This window comes from Peromyscus californicus, unplaced genomic scaffold (genome assembly GCF_007827085.1).
Source record: "Peromyscus californicus insignis strain IS unplaced genomic scaffold, ASM782708v3 Scaffold_16__1_contigs__length_79575227, whole genome shotgun sequence".
Lineage (NCBI taxonomy): Eukaryota > Metazoa > Chordata > Mammalia > Rodentia > Cricetidae > Peromyscus > Peromyscus californicus.
Window position 1 is genome coordinate 15,676,255 of NW_026294458.1, and position 12,499 is coordinate 15,688,753.

The 12,499-nt window shown below is 40.4% G+C and overlaps 1 protein-coding gene across 6 annotated transcripts in view; it reads right to left on the bottom strand.

Annotated features, from left to right (window-relative positions):
- Atp13a3 (ATPase 13A3) overlaps positions 1–12,499 on the bottom strand; it is a 99,454-nt gene that overhangs the window by 69,651 nt on the left and 17,304 nt on the right. For all 6 annotated transcript variants that reach the window (XM_052740525.1, XM_052740529.1, XM_052740524.1 and 3 more), the window contains exons 3-6: positions 4,109–4,209; positions 1,522–1,695; positions 811–993; positions 518–588 (exon numbers count right to left, since the gene is read on the bottom strand). In XM_052740525.1, the coding sequence (XP_052596485.1) occupies positions 518–588; positions 811–993; positions 1,522–1,695; positions 4,109–4,159 (479 nt within the window). In that variant the 5' untranslated portion in view covers positions 4,160–4,209. The remainder of the gene's footprint in view (positions 1–517; positions 589–810; positions 994–1,521; positions 1,696–4,108; positions 4,210–12,499) is intronic.

Here is a 12,499-nt window from a genome sequence, read left to right on the forward strand (position 1 = left end):
TTCTCATCAAGACAGTAAAGTTTTCTAAATATGTATTACATGATTCTCTTATTACAAATGCATGGGACTAACAACATAGGAAGAAATAATTCAGAAACTCTAGAGAAAAGTATAGGGGTTGGGGAGTGGGGCTCAATGGGAGAATCACTACTTATTAGCATTTGTGAGTCCCAGATTCAATCCTTAGCCCAGTGCACACCAAAAACAAAGTAAATCAAAACAACAACAAAAACCAGGTAGAAAACCTATGATGTGAGGTATACTAAAATTTTTCATGCACCTCAGCCTCCCACATTGTTGGGATCACATGCATGTACCACAGGCAAGCACTTAGCTTTCTTCTAAATTTTATATAAATTTTTCCAAAGTACAAGTTGCAAGTCAGACTTACTTTTAATACATGAATAAAAGTAATGAAATAAAAGGTTTTTTTTACTTTATGTAACATTAGAATACAGTCTCTTTTACTAAAGCATTTTCAAGATAGTCATAGTCTAAGCAAAAGAAAGATACTTACCTTAAGAAATCAAAATTGTGAATGGTATCATTCCAGAAATATCTTATGCTATGGTGGGTGAAATAACGCATCTGTAGGACACACATAAATATTACATCAAGAGGCTTATCATCACTTCCTATAACACATTATTCATTTCTATTAAACCTAAAGTTTTATTTAATGGCAGATATTTTACAAAGCATGTAATTTTATCAAGCAGTAACTGCAAATGCAAAATTATGATCTATCTTTAATAATGTTGAATGTTAACTACAGTTTAAAAAAAAAACTTTGATATTCCATCACAGTACCTGTTGTGACTGAGTCTGTGAGTATTTATTCATCTCGCATCTACTTTCTTCTGTTAGATTCTCAGCTAAATGAACAGCATGGCCATTAGAAACCTTATTAACTAAAGATTTTGCATTAAAATTTGGTTGATTTTCCAGGGGAAGAAAGCGAATTTTTGCACAAAACCACGTTCTAAATTCGTCCTTGGAAAAAAGGGAGAAAGGTCAAGTTAATTATGCATATTAAATAACTACCTGTATTTTTATGTAAATCCTGTTATTTAAAAATTTAGTTATCTCTTGCTGACAAAGTATCATTTCCTACTCATTTAACATGAAAAATTTCTGATCAACTTTAGCACACTACCAATTCCTTAACTTACTCACATATATACTGAACATTAACTATTATGACCCCTTATAAAATGTTTTCAACTAGGTTTCTAAACAAATTGCTTGAGATGTAACATCATACAGTCAATAGCTGACCTAATCACTGAGGGGTCTGATTATCTATAGTCCTAAAGGGCAGGAAGACAATTAAGTATCTATCTAATAATACCCTGAGTCATAGAGAGCTATAAGATAGTCTCATTAGATTTAAGACTTTAGCTTTATCACCGAACAGTATTCACATCTAAGCCATACCTGATAAACACTAAACATTCCAAAGTCCCAGTCACTTATTCTGAACAGATTATTAGCTACTAGCAAATACGTGCACGGACTTACAGTAGTCCTGAGCAGCACCACTTCACAGTCTTTAACTGCAGCTTTAATACATGTGGCTTTCACTCGCCACTCAGGCATCCAGTAGAGGAGGAGAAGGAGAAACCCACCAGTACAAATCACTCCTACAGAAACCATGGCAAGCTTCCAGCGGCAGAAGTTATAGCCATGTATCTCCTGCACAGAAATGGCAATCACATGATAAAGGGGAAATGATAAGGCAGATAAACTAAAACTTGTTTCAAAGATACATAGTAAATCGTGTATACATTTTATGTGTATGAATGTTTTGCCTATGTGTCTGTCTGTATACTGTGTGTGCAATACCCTCAGACCAGAAGGGGCTCTGGATGCCCCCTGAAAATGGCATTATAAATGCTTGAAAGTCTCCATGTGGATGCTGAGATCAAACCTAGGTCCTCTAGAAGAACAGTCAGTGCTCTTAACCACCAAGCCAACTCTCCAGCTCCATTCCTTGTAACTTTTATCATTTCATTATTTTAAAACTTAAGTCTTCCATAGGTTTTTACAAAATGAAGCTTTTATTTTGCAACCATTTTAGACTTACAGAAAACTGTAAAGATATCAGTGTTTCTTACAGACCCTTTCGTCCTGTTTCCTGTCAAAACCACACTGCTCCATTTCGATCACGTACACTTGGTGTTGGATTGCAGTTTTTCTACTTACACATTGTTTCATGACACTATATTCCCTGACTGAGCAACTGAGACATGGTCATAGACTGCCGAGATGGTCCAGACATTAGAAGTGCTGGCCATGATACAGGGTCTCACACAGTTAAGTGATGTACCCAAGGCTGGCCTCCAACTTAGCATCCTCCTGCCGCTGCCTCCTGCATTCAGGGTTACAAAGTATGTGTTACCATGCCCAGCACCACATTACATTCAGATGTTTGTTTGTTTGTTTGTTGTTTTTTAAGTGACTTGCTCACTGCTCCAATACCACTGTAACTGATCAACTTCATTCCCTAACCCTAATTATTTGAAATATTCTTGAATTCTTACCCACAGTGGCTGCCAAATAAAACATTTCAAACTGCTGAAGGCCTAGTTAAGTGTACATTTCAAATAAGCAGTGGAAATTTTTGTTTATTCTATGGCAACATCTGAGATATACTAAAACTTAGTCCTTAATGTGGTGGTGATACACACCTCTATCTCAGCACCTGGGTAGCTGAGTCAGAAGAGGGTTGTGAGCCTGAGGCCAGCTTAAGCTACAGCAAGGAGAAAACTTTATTCTTTGATTATCTTAAAAGCATCTTGACAAAAAAAAAAAAATGAGACTTTTTGTTTTAATTAAGCTAATTTTTTAACTTTATAAACCACAAATAGAAATCTTTGCTTGGGGAACCAGCAAGATGTATCAGAATGAGTGTGCTTTTGCCATGCATGCCTGCTGACTTGAGCCCTAAAAACTAAAAAGCCCTAAAGCCCAGAAAAACTCCTAAAAGTTGTCTTCTGACCTCCACCACACGCACACCACGGCACACATGCACCTACATGTACACACAAAAATAATAAAACACACATTTTAAAAAATTTAAAAATAAATTAACAAGCCAGGTGGTAGTCTGGTGAGAGCTCCACCTCAGCCCCTGGCACCCATATACCCAAAGGGTCTGGAATGTTCTGGTGGAAGGTCCACTTCAACTCCCCTCCCCAAACTGGCCCCCTCAAAGTCCACCAAACAGCAGCCCCTCCCCTAGAGCTGCCCTCCCATTCCAGACCCCCCACCCCCTCAAAGCCCACCAAAAGCCCCTCCCTGGGGCTGCTCAAGGTCACACCTACAGGTTACTAAGGCCTGGTAGCCATATTAGACATGTGATCCCTCCCCTGCCTTCCAAGGGTCACCCAACATTGCTTTACTTTGCTCATTAAACCTGGACTTACTAATTCAGTTTGATTTGACTACATCAGCGGCAGTGGTGGACACCCAGCAACCAGGAATTCAACTTATCAGGTGGATCTCTGGGTTCAAGGCCAGCCTGGTCTACAGAGTAAGTTCTTTGTTTAAAACAAACAAAATACACACACATGATTGGCTTGATCTGTTTGGGAGGCACCCAGGCAGTGGGACCAGATCTTGTGCTCATTGCATGAGTTGGCTGTTTGAAACCTGGGGCCTATGCAGGATTGTTTGGCTCGGCCTGGGAGGAAGGGACTAGACCTACCTGGACTGAGTCTACCAGGTTGACCTCAGTCTGTGGGGAAGGCTTTGCCCTGGAGAAGATGGGAATGGGGGGGGGGTTGGGGGGAAGGTGAGGGGGACAGGAGGGGGGAGAACAAGGGAATCCGTGGCTGATATGTAGAACTGAATTGTATTGCAAAATAAATTAATAAAAAAAAAAATAAAAAAAAAAATAAAAAAAAAAATACACACACATACACAACAACCTTAATCAGGATACAAAAATTCAGATGTGTATGTTGTGAGTAGGTGTTTTACGAGAGATCAAACCTAGAGCCTCATTAGCTGGACAAACACTCCACCACTAGGTCCGGGCCTGGCCCAGGCTGGTTTTCTTTAATTACATCTTTTTACTCCCTAGGAAATCATGAAAGCTAGTTACCATTTCATCTTCTTGACCCTTGTTGATAATCTTCCTTTCTTCTTTGTCCATCTCTACAGTGGCTTCAAAGGTGCTGTGCTTCACACAACAGGTGAGGATAGCTGCAGAAAGAAAAGAAACAACCGCTGGCCTGCTGTAAAACACATCCTGGCTGCCCACCAGAACTAGACGGTAAAACCCCACTGCCGATGACACCACACACTGAGAAATCAGGTTGGAAGTGGGCTAGGAATTGTCTCCCTGTGGATGGATAACTTTCCTAGTACCAGAAGGTGCTATGTAGACAAGTTACTACTGGAGAAAAGTCATCCACAGTCTTACCCAGATGTGGACTCTGTGCACTACAATACCAACCTGTCAGGAAAAACAGCCTCATGAGTACAAGAGGGTCATGACTGCTATGTACATAACCAACAACTTTCTGACTGGATCTGGGGCCCATTCCAAAGGAGGAAAATCATGCTTTGACCTTGTAACCTGTAAACCTGGACCAAAGCCTATTGCTGGGAAATCTCAGGCCCTGGGGAAACAAACCTATTATTCTTGTTTTGTCCAAACTACCTTTCAAATGTTTATGTCTATACCCATGGATTACTGCTGCTCTCAATCTTGGACAGTTAATAAAGAGACTCATAACTGGTAGGGTAAGTAACTGTTGAGAGCTCAGCCCTAAACATGACATCTATATCACTCCCTCCAAGGCTCAATCAAGGAGCATCATTGTAGCAGGCAGGGGCAAAAAGAACCAAAAGATGGGGAGAAACATTATGAAATGCTGTCCTCTGCACCTGACCTACAGAACAGCTGCACTCACGCACTCACTCACTCACTCACTCACTCACTCACTCACTCACGCACGCACGCACAGCAGCAAATATGGCCAGTCAACATTCCATCATGGATGGGGGGAGAAGGGGCTCACTCATAGGACCCCACCCTTTCCTGAGGAGCTATTGGCTGAGCGGAGGTCAATTTCCTCAGTGGAATAGCCACGAGTATGCCGCCCAATCAACCCTAATTAAACTCAGTGGGTAATACCCAAACCAAAACAGAACACGAAAGCAGGAGAGCTTGCTGGGAAAAAACAAAGCGTTCTGTGGAAGTGGGTGGGAGAAGACAGTGGCAGCAGGAGGATGGGATGTCAAAATATACTATACACGTGTGTAAAGCTGTCAAAGAATGATTATCTTTAAAAAGTTAATAATGCCAGCTATGGGAGCTCACAACTTTAATCCCCACCCAGCATTTGGATTAAGAAGATCTGGAGGCCGGGTGGTGGTGGCCCACACCTTTAATCCCAGCACTCGGGAGGTAGAGGCAGGTGGATCTTTGTTGAGTTCGAGGCCAGCCTGGGCTACAGAGCGAGATCCAGGAAAAGTGCAAAGCTACAGAAAAACCCTGTCATGAAAAACAAAAACAAATAAACAAACAAACAAACAAACAAGAGATCTGTGTGTTCAAGGCCAACCTGATTTACATAGTGAACTCCAGGCCAGTCAGAGTTACACAGTAAGACCTTGTCTCAACAACAAACTTGGTTTGGGTTTTGTTTTTGTTTTTTGAGACAGGGTTTCTCTGTTTAATAGTCCTCGCTGTCCTGGAACTCACTCTGCAGACCAGGCTGGCCTCGAACTCAGAGATCTGCCTGCCTCTGCCTCCCGAGTGCTGGGATTAAAGGCATGAGCCACCACTGCCTGGCCAAACTTTAAATTTCTTAACAAACTTTTGTAATTCAGAGTCAATTCAGCTCTGGAGTATTTTAGCTCATGGCAGCTATGAATAAGAGTACTCGAAAGCTGGAGAATGAAAAAACATTCTTTATTTTCTCTCAGAACTTAAACTGTTACCTATCAAAGCTACAGCAGGTATGGATTAATGAAGCATACTGAGTTTTATGGTCGTAAGTAGTGAGAGTCGAAAACTGGCATGTCGCTATGACTGCAGAACCAGCAAGTACTATTTCTGAGGTGCTGAAGAAGCCTGCCTAGGGCACTGTTTGTGGTAGTGTCTTCCCACTGAGCTGTATCTGCAGGCCCCAGAAGATTTCCAGTGAGTTCCCCCAACCAGGGGTCAAATTTATTTGGGAAGATGAAGCACCTGTACTGAACGTGTACCCCTTTTTCTTGTCATAAACAGCAAAGGAATCTACGTGGGTTAAGTGTGAACAGTCTACCACATTATATAAAGATTAAGTAGCTTAGACTTCAGTACCTGGCAGAGTCTCGGCATCAGTCCTCCACAAATACTAATGATCAGTTACATTTAAATTACCAGTTCTAACCTCTTCTTCACTGGTTGGCCTGGAACTCACTATACAGACCAGTCTGGCCTTGAATTAACTGAGATCCTCCTGAGTACTGGGATTAAAGGCATTTAATCTGCCACCATTGGGACAGGTCTAATTTATAATACAGTATCAATACATAAACCCAGCATAAACGAAAACTCTTTAACATCAACAATAATCATAAAAGCATACAGGAGAAGCTAAATCTAAAAAGTTTGAGTCACTGCTTTAAAACAAGGTAGAGAACTGGCGAGATGGCCTGGCCAACAAAAAAGCCTCATGACCTGAAATTTGACACTCTGAATCCACAGTGGAAAGATAATGGACTCCTGAGTACCATGGGAGTATGTACACACACACACACACACACACACACACACACACACACACACGTGTGTGTGTGTGTGTGTGTGTGTGCAAAAAAGGGGGGGCTTGTCTCTGCAGAACACAGCAAGTGGAACACTATCCCCTCCCTCAATGAGATTCCACACGTTCCTCTCACCAGTACACACCAGATCTGGAACACAGCAGACACTCAAAAAGCACCCGTCTGACTGGCACTGTTTGACAAGGATGTTGGTGCTAAGACAGCAATATTTTTACATGACAAATTAACTGGCCAAGTGAAAGTCAAATGAATTGTAAACTATTCCATACATAGAACCGACTAAAATCCATCAACCAAAACAAAAATATTAAACCCATTGTCACTGCAGAAATGGAGCAGCTTTAAAAGTATCAAGTCCAGCTTCTCCAAAACGAGTCCCACTACCATCCAAAACCCTTTGGACAACTTAGGAATAATGTCTTCTCCATCTACGGCAGTACTTGGGCATGAAAGCATACTCACTAGTCATTCCAATACCATAATAACAATCCATCAAATCAATGATCTGAAGTGGCAGTTCTTCTCAAGAACTAGCTATCTAGAACATGGAACAATTAAGCAAGCCCAACATCGTTCCCTGCGATAAAGATCAGTAGTGACTGCCTGCACTTGTAGGGTACAGTCTAATCCTGCTTGTGTCTTTAAAGGTTAATTAAAGAAGCCCTGTCCCTGACAGTCCCCACTAAATACTGGACTAAGCTGAGGTTCTTCCTTAGGCTTAGCACCATCCTCACTCAGGATTTATTGGAAATAATTTTTGATAACCAATTTTGGTCATTTCCCATCACCACCACCACCTTTACATGGAGAGAAACTACTTCCAGTCTTTAAATTTAAATTTTCAATTTATTATTATTGTGTTTGTGTGAGTACATGTGAGCAATTCCGGTGTGTGGAGGTCAGAGGACAACAACAGTCAGTTCTTGCCGTCTCCCGTGAGTGCCTGATATTGAACTCAGTCATCAGACTTGGGTACACACTTTGACCCACTGAGCCATCTCCCCAGCCCCTGCTCCCCGTTTCTATAACCTTCAGTTTCAAACAGCAATCAGATGTGCCCCCCTGTCTAAACAACCCCAGAAGAGACAAAAAGCGCACTGACTTCAAGGAAGACCGCCAGGCGATGAGGGCAACAGCAAGTGAGCACTGGGAAGCTGGAGGCTAACCCAGCAAGCTCTACACTTGCAGTTCCGGGTGACTGAAGCCAGAGCAGGAAAACCAACAGGATCCAGCAGTCCCTACGCTGCTAAGGCTGGGAGTCAAGAGGGACGTCCAAGTTATGTCACCAGAAGATATGTAAGAGCAATGCTGGGCATGGCGGCTGGCCCACCCATAAACCTAGAAGTGTAAAAGCGGAGACGGGGAGGATTACAGTTTCAGGTCAGCCTCAGCTACATGGAGTTCCAGGCCAGCGTAGGCTACAAGAGACCCTGTCTCAAAAGAAACAAACACGGAGGAAACAGAGGGAAAGGAAGAGATCTGAAAAGGGACCCACTATGCAGCCCAGCTGGACTGGAACCCATTATGAAGACGGCTGCCTGTGTGCTGGGATTCAAGTGTCCACCACCCAACCCTCCCCGCAGCCAGTCTTCAGCTGTGTACTTACTGATCAATACTTGCCAAGACACTGTCAGTGCTGCTATAATTTAAGAAGGGCAGGAAGGAGTCTCACCATGCAACAGGACCCACATGGGAGGTTTATCGAGGGGAGGGGAGAGAAGGGGCAGAAAAGGGAGCAGAGATGGTCCCTGGGGACAAGAGTGAAGGAAGAGAAAGAGACCGGAGGTGGGCAAGGCCCGCCTTTTACAAGGAAAGGAAACATAGCGAATGCACACAGGGGGTGCTCTGCGTGGCTGCAGCTGAGGTGTATCCTGCCAGGACCCTGAGGGCAGGTCAGTACAGATGCCTAAATGCTAACAAGTGCCAGAACTCCACCCCTCCAATACACACTCCTCCCTCTCTCCTCCCCCTCCCGCATCTCACTCCTTTTTTCATAGGTCTTGCTATGTAGAGATGCCTAGCCTCATACTCACTGTGTAATCCAAGCTAGCTCAAACTCATGGCAATCTTTTTAAGCTCAGCCTCAAGAGTACTGGGATTATATTAATGAACCAGCAGGTCCAGGTGGAATTGCCATTAAAATTCATTGGGTTCACATACTATTTAAATTTTTTTTCTCTAAATTTCTTTAACAAGGTTACCTTAGTCTAGCATGAAGTATATCCCCAAGATCTTGAGCAGTTAAAAAGCATATCAAGGAATATTCCAATTATTTTTGAGTTGTATGGTTAATTTATTGAGTAGGACAACCTACTAATATTTTCCCAAATGATCACTGACCATATTACAATGCAGCTCTTTATACAAAAATGACTTCTCGGCATGTTAACTGCTTTAAGACATAATTAATGCCCTACCAAACTTTACCAAAGTTAGCAAAACTGTAAAATTAAATATAAATTGTTCTGAAAATCATCCATTATCACTAACTTTAAATATATCACACACCTCACAGGAAATTAAAGAATTAACCCTTCAAATACACTTGGAAAACTCTTAATTCCAACTATTCTTACATTTAAAACATGCATATTATAAATATATAATTAAATATAAATGTTTATATAAATAAACCTTTAACATTTTAATGACTCCATAAAGATAAAGAATATAAAACTATCTTAAAATACACTGTAGTCAAGATGCATACTAAAATACTTTTCTGACATATACCCAATTAAGACATTTGAAGCATTAACAAGCTTCAATAATATATTGAACAACATATACCCTTGTTGGCTTGCTAGAGTGAATTTTTTTTTCAATCAAGTCAATTTCTACATCACAGAAAATAAAAAAAAAAATTCTTACCAATAGCATTATACCATTATTCCTCTCAGATCCTGATACTTCAGCTTTCAAAAACTGGCTCTTCATATAAAATAAAACCATAAAAATCCATACAAACATTAAAAATTTATTCCAAATATTGGATCTGTTTAAAGTTAATTTAAGATGGATAAGTTATTAAAATTTAGGACTTTTTAATTCAGCAAATTTAGAGTTTTAGAAGATAGACCCTTCGGTTCCTTGTCACTGGCAGAACTCCTACTGAATAAATCCTATCCTGTTAGCACACAGAAGTTCCGGCCACAGTGCATGCCTGAATCTTGATGTTATCTAAACAGCAAAGGGTTAGGCTATTGTCCTTAACCAAACCCTTCCTTGAATTTATAATGAAATGGATTTGCTTCACAGGGCGGAAAAAAAAAATGCAGTGGAGGACAAAATGAAGCTATCAGAAATAAAAATCACCAATATAATGCTTACTCCCTCTATTCCTTTAGTATGTTCTAAAATGGTTAGGGCCTTATTTCCTAAACAAGATAAACTGGCATCCACAGGCAGAATATTTCCCAAACCTCTAAGACATTTTTGCTTTCCAAGAGCATAATACTGTAATAGCTCATCTGAGCCAAATGTGATGTATATATCTGTATCCCAGCAATCAGGAAACTGAGGCAGAAGAGAAATGAGTTCAAGGTCAGTCCAAGGCCCTGTCACAAAATAAAAAAGGGAAATGAAAAATTTTAAACCTGCCCAGAATTCCCAAAGAATTAATTTCACAAGGTGCTTTACAGAGCGATCAGTAACTCAAGTATAACATTAATTAAGCACAGAAATTTAAGTATTATATTTTGTTTTCTTTTTTGAAGACTCCCATGTAGCCCAGATTGGTCCTGAATTCACTACGTAGTTGTTTCTGACCTCCACATATGTGCTATGACATGTATATGTTTGCACCCCCCATGACATGTATATATATATATATATTATATATATACACACACACACACAAACAAGATTTTTAAAATAAACATCTAACCCTCCCCCTTTTTTTGAGATTAAGTCTCTCCATATAGCCTAAGCTTGTCCTAACCTCTTGCCTTAACTTTCCATGTACTGAGATTGTAAGCATTTATCACCCCATCAAGCCAAAAACCACAGGACACAAAGGATGCTTCAAAGGCCCTGAATTATAAATACCACAACTGGCATTCTCAACCTATTTTTTTTTTCAAATTTATAGCATCCACAACAAATCCACAATTCAAAAGTTCTACTTTGTGCAAGTGAAACAAAATATGCTCTGGTACATTTAAACTCTAATCCAACCCACAGAACAATCCTAATTTAATATCTATACAAATACCTATGTAAAAAGAATAACCAAATCATAATCTTCCAAGCAGAGTAAGCAAACTGTCACAACTCTGAAGACAGAGCTCAACCTCAAATCAGCTCCTAATAATAAAAATGACGTAATATAGCTTAATGAATACGTGGAAATTTTACAAGGATACCAGCTAAATTTTAACAAAGGTTTACTCAATACCCACTTTATCACTTCCCATCTCAGACTTTCTCTTATAATACATGCTTTTGTTTCTGTGTTTAGGCTTAAGAAAGACTATTGTGTCCAATATACACCAAACCAAGACTGTATTTACATTTGTTAAGTGAAGTCTTTGTATAATATGCTTTTTGTGTTATAGAGCAATATGATAGGTAGGATAAAATAAATTATAACTAGGCCACACAATATAATTACCTACATTGGGATTAATATGAAGAATGAGTTTAGTCTACATTATTTTTTAATCACTTTTACTATATATACTACCTTTTAATTGAGCATTTTTATTTAGGGGTATCCCATATGGTTAAGACTGCCCTCATGAGACAAAATAGTTTATCTAATAAAAAGTTTGGATTTTATTTATTTACTTATTTATTTAGGTTTTTAAGACAGAGTCTCAAGTAACCCAGGCTGGCCTCAAACTCTTATGCAACTGAGGCTGGCCCTGAACACTTGACCTTCCTGCTTCTACCTCCAGAGTGCTAGGATTATAGGTATATGCCATCTCATCCAGTTTAGTCTGCATTTTTAAAAGGCCTATTTGTGGGGGAAGGGGCCTGGGGAAAGGCAGTGGATGAGCGAGGGAGCGAGACAACAACGGTACATGTTTGAAATCAGCATACTGAAAACTATCATTTGTACGCTAACCTAAAACTCAGTTTTAAAAATAAAACTGGGAAGGTGGTTGGTGCCTGCCTCTAATTCTAGTGCTTGGGGAGAGGTGAGAGGATCAAGGATTCAAGACCTGTTCAGCTTCACCAGGAGTTCGAGCTCAGCTTCAACTTCATGTGATCTGGACTAAGAAAAACTCCAGTAAAATAAGTCAATTACTCAAGTCACTGGGGTCCTACAAGTCTCATATTTCTTTCTCATGTATGTGACAGTTCTGAACTCCATGCTCAAGGTTAAAAGTAATCAAAGTGTTATAATGCCTAGACTGGATAAGAACTTGAAACCTATCTAGGTAAACCTTTCCATGAAAACTGCTACATCAGGCAAGAGTTTGAAACACATTTCCCTGCAGACAGTTTATTGAAAAAGACTGGCAGGACAAAACAGCCTCTGAGAGAACTGCTTCTGACACCTGAGACAAGTCACTGTGCTAACCAGTGCCCATCCTCTACACTGGGGTGTCAGGAGGGGGAGTTTGGTGGTTTTTCCCAGAAGGAAGACTGAAGAGTGTATAGATAAATACACTCCATTTCTACAGCACAGGGCCAGCCCTGAAACATTCAAATACTCTCGACCTGGATCTCAACTCACATCTCCTGACGTTAACAAGCACGGACTTTCACT